Below are 3,908 nucleotides of genomic sequence, written 5' to 3' on the forward strand. Positions count from 1 at the left end.
GTCCTATTCATATGAAAAGCTTTGAAAAAACATCTCCCCCCTCCTGGTTCTGAGTCAGATTAGAAAGAGAAGGTAAGCATAGTAAATTAGAGACAGATTTATTCCTGAATCAGTTACCACACAGCTAGCCTAGCCAAGCACAAACATTCTACATCTGGGAAATGGGAGATTTTTGAAGACACCTCCCATCTCTAAAAAGTTTTCTATTATCTGCATTTAAGTGATTGAATAGCTAATCCAAAGAGTCACTTTCATATTTTTCCATAAAAATGGTATATACTTTTTTCATTTTGATAAATGAGATATGCTATAAACTGCCATTGGAAAAAAAATCTAATAAAAGTGTATATACTAAACATTATTTCACTAGAGAGAAAAGTGTTACTTAACAAATAGTAATTACCAGTAAATTCAATTATGAATGCATCTCTTTGTTCTTTCCTTCTGGATCTTAAAAATAAACTGTGACATCTGGATTCCTTTTAAAAAGGGTCAGTAGTTTTAGTAGAAGTCTTGAAACTAATAAACATTTCTCCATATCTAGAAGTATTTATTAAAACCAGAATTGATTAAATATATTAAGAAAAGGTAGCTTAGGTTAGAAAAGAGTAATAAATCGTTTAAATCCAAAGTTTTTTCAGTTGCTTTCCAAAGAACTGATGAGGCTCTGGTACTGTGGTCAGCTGTGGCTTAACACACGTATTTATACTTTTACATTGGAGTGATTTTTACACAGGAAGTTTTCAGCTCTGTAATTAGCAATCCACAGTGGAAGCTTTGAAACTTAATTACAGCATTGTTAAGACAATAATAATATGAGAAATACCAAATTGAATGCAGTATTTCTTGACATACTTCTGGCTACCTTCTTATTGGCTGGGAACAATTATATATGACTAGTAAATAATCCATACAGAAATGAATGTGTGTGGGCAAAGGCAACATGCATTTACAACAGGCACTCCTAGTTAGGCCAAGTTCAGTCCCTGCTGCTGATCTGGACTAAAAACGTTATGGGCAGTGACAGCGGAGAATGTTGTCAGAGACTGCTGTAGACTCACAGAGGCCTCCACGTTCTGGATTTTGAGCAGCTTCTGCTGTTCCAGATTGGATCAGTCTTCAAAGAGAAGGTGATGGCATTTTATCCTCTGCAAACTGCTGGGCTGGTTCTTGGGTTTTTCGGCATAGTTGGGACTCTTGCCACCACCCTTCTGCCCCAGTGGAGAGTATCAGCTTTCATCGGCAGCAACATTATTGTCTTTGAAAGGCTCTGGGAAGGGCTCTGGATGAACTGCATCCAACAAGGCAAGGCAAGGTTGCAGTGCAAGTTCTATGGTTCTTTGCTGGCTCTCCCACCTGTTCTAGAAACAGCCCGGGCCCTCATGTGTGTGGCTGTTGCCCTCTCCCTGATTGCTCTGCTTATTGGCGTCTGTGGCATGAAGCAGATCCAGTGCACAGGCTCCAATGAGAGGGCCAAAGCGTACCTGCTGGGGACTTCTGGAGTCCTCTTCATCCTGACGGGCATCTTGGTTCTGATTCCTGTGTCCTGGACAGCCAACATCATTATCAGGGATTTCTACAACCCAAACATCCACGTAGGGCAGAAACGAGAGCTGGGAGCAGCACTTTTCCTCGGCTGGGTGAGCGCTGCTGTCCTCTTCATTGGAGGGGGTCTGCTCTGTGGGTTCTGCTTTTGCAACAGAAAGAAGCAAAGGCATGGATATCCAGCCCCTGGACGCTGTGTGCCACACACAGATAAGCAAAGGAATATGACAGTGCTTAGCAAGACCTCCACCAGCTATGTCTAATACTGGCTTGTGGCTCAAACTCTGGGTTATGATCAGTGTGCTTTATAGAGTCCTGCCAGAGACTGTAAGTACGTCAAACATGAGAACTTGCTTTATGACTGCATTTAAACTGAGATGGAAAGTATAAAGAGCATATAGGTTACAGTTTGGCACCTGCGGTAGAAATAGAACTGACTTAACTTTGGACATTCTGATCCCATGTGTATTACATGCATGCATTATTATTGAACTGATAGAATCCCAGTTCTCATTTGTGTAGTTTAAAATCAAGAATATCCACAGTCCTTCGTATAATGCCTGACTACTCTTTTTTAACAATCTATACTATTTACTAAGAAATCCAAATTGCAATTGCTAATCCATACCAATAAAACATATCTTAAAACATAACCTATTTTTCTTCCACATAATTTCTTATACTAACAAAGTAACTATTAAAATAGTGACTTTTTCTTTTTTAAACAATTAACTTGAAAAATAATAGATATCAAATAATGGATTTTTAATGGAATTTATCAAAATATAGAAATGTCTATCTAGCCAAAAGATCTTTTATTCCTTTAGGGAACTCAAAAGTACTAGCAATTAAAACACTTTTAGGGAAAAAGGAGGTCTGATTTCTCTTAGGACATGTAAAAAGATGTCCTTAAAGCTTCTAATGTATATGGTTAAATTTGTTTAGAAATACATATTCAAATGAAAATAATTTATAAATAAAAGTAATGTTTTTATAACCTGTGATTCACACCTACAAGTGAACAGCAGTGTCTATCTTGATAAGGTACATCAATAAAAGACTATGAATACTCAACTCTCATCAAGAGGAAATACAGTCCCAATTAGGGATTTGAGGCTTGGGTGTTGAAAGGAATGGTTTCTGTTCCTTGTTTTATTCTTTAGTCATTGTACAGGTCTACACATGCAAAGTAAAGTGAAGAATTAAGGTAATGATTCAGGCAATTAGTCAGGCTAAAATAAGTACCTCCTTTTTATTCTCTAAAAAATAAATAGGTATAGCTAAGCCATTTTGTTTTGCTTGAATTATATGCATTATTTTTCTTGTGTCTTCACTTCCCATGTATTAATGTGCCATATTAAGATGACAACATCAGGGTTAAAAGTATGTGTATTTTGGGGTGGGCAAGGATAGACAAGTGTTTGTGGGCAAGACCATTTCTATGGGTTGCTTCTGAATATCTCCAGTATTTCCGAGCCAACCAATGTTTATATATTCAAATATAACTTTAAATATTGTGTTTATTTTATAATAAAATGTACTTAACTTACAGCATGTAATTGCAATGAACAGATTAAATCTGTCACCATCTATTTATTGTATGTCCATCCCTATTACAATAAAATCATAAAATAAGAGTTACATATTTTCAATGATGTTGATATATTTCACTGTGGGGTCAGTTTGAGAATGAATTTCTATCATCAAAAGATCATCTAGTAACTCTAAAGCATTAAATCTGAGATAACTCAAGTCTAGGTGTTAATGTCAAACCCTCACTCCATTCTACACACCACCAGCACCACTTCAGTATGCCAAACACTTAGTAACATAAAACTGTATTAAAAAATTAATAACACATTCATGGTAAATGTGATATCTTCCAATAGTATCTTCAAATAATAGCAATAAAAATAAGAAAAGCAATGATTTAGATATAGTTTTCCCAGGATTGTTTTCTTTTTCATACTTAATTCAGAAAGGCCTAAATATTGGGCATGTTGAAAGGAGTCATTTATCTTATCCAGGCAAATAAGTAAGACATAAAGACAAGCAAGATATATGCCTAAAGGTTGTCATGAAGTCATTTGTCTTAGCCTTTGGCATACTAGAAGAAGTCATTAGCCTTGCATGATGAGTTCCAGAGACTAAATGAGGCATGTTACCCTGCTAGCTAGTGAATAAAAGAGTAAAAAGGTGTAACACTGGATGGAATCATAAAATTACTGGAAATGAAGCACAGTCTCAGGAACTAAATGTTCTTTTGTTTGCTCTTTCATTTATCAAGGTGTACTTTCAGAAATTTTTTTCTACCTCCTCCATTCTGCTACAGCATTCTCCCTATTACACCAAAAAGAAATTAT

The 3,908-nt window shown here is 36.1% G+C and overlaps 1 protein-coding gene across 1 annotated transcript; it reads left to right on the top strand.

Annotated features, from left to right (window-relative positions):
- Positions 1-541: 541 nt before the first annotated feature.
- Positions 542-3,177, top strand: CLDN17 (claudin 17). The gene has a single exon (XM_017651460.3). It carries the CDS (start codon positions 1,134-1,136, stop codon positions 1,806-1,808), a length of 675 nt encoding a protein of 224 aa, XP_017506949.1. The 5' UTR covers positions 542-1,133; the 3' UTR covers positions 1,809-3,177.
- Positions 3,178-3,908: the final 731 nt, after the last annotated feature.

The sequence above is a fragment of the Manis javanica genome, chromosome 3 (genome assembly GCF_040802235.1).
Source record: "Manis javanica isolate MJ-LG chromosome 3, MJ_LKY, whole genome shotgun sequence".
Taxonomy (NCBI): Eukaryota; Metazoa; Chordata; class Mammalia; order Pholidota; family Manidae; genus Manis; species Manis javanica.

Excerpts from the sequence above, each read along its gene's own strand:
- CLDN17 (XM_017651460.3), top strand. The coding sequence starts at position 1,134 with ATGGCATTTTATCCTCTGCAAACTGCTGGGCTGGTTCTTGGGTTTTTC.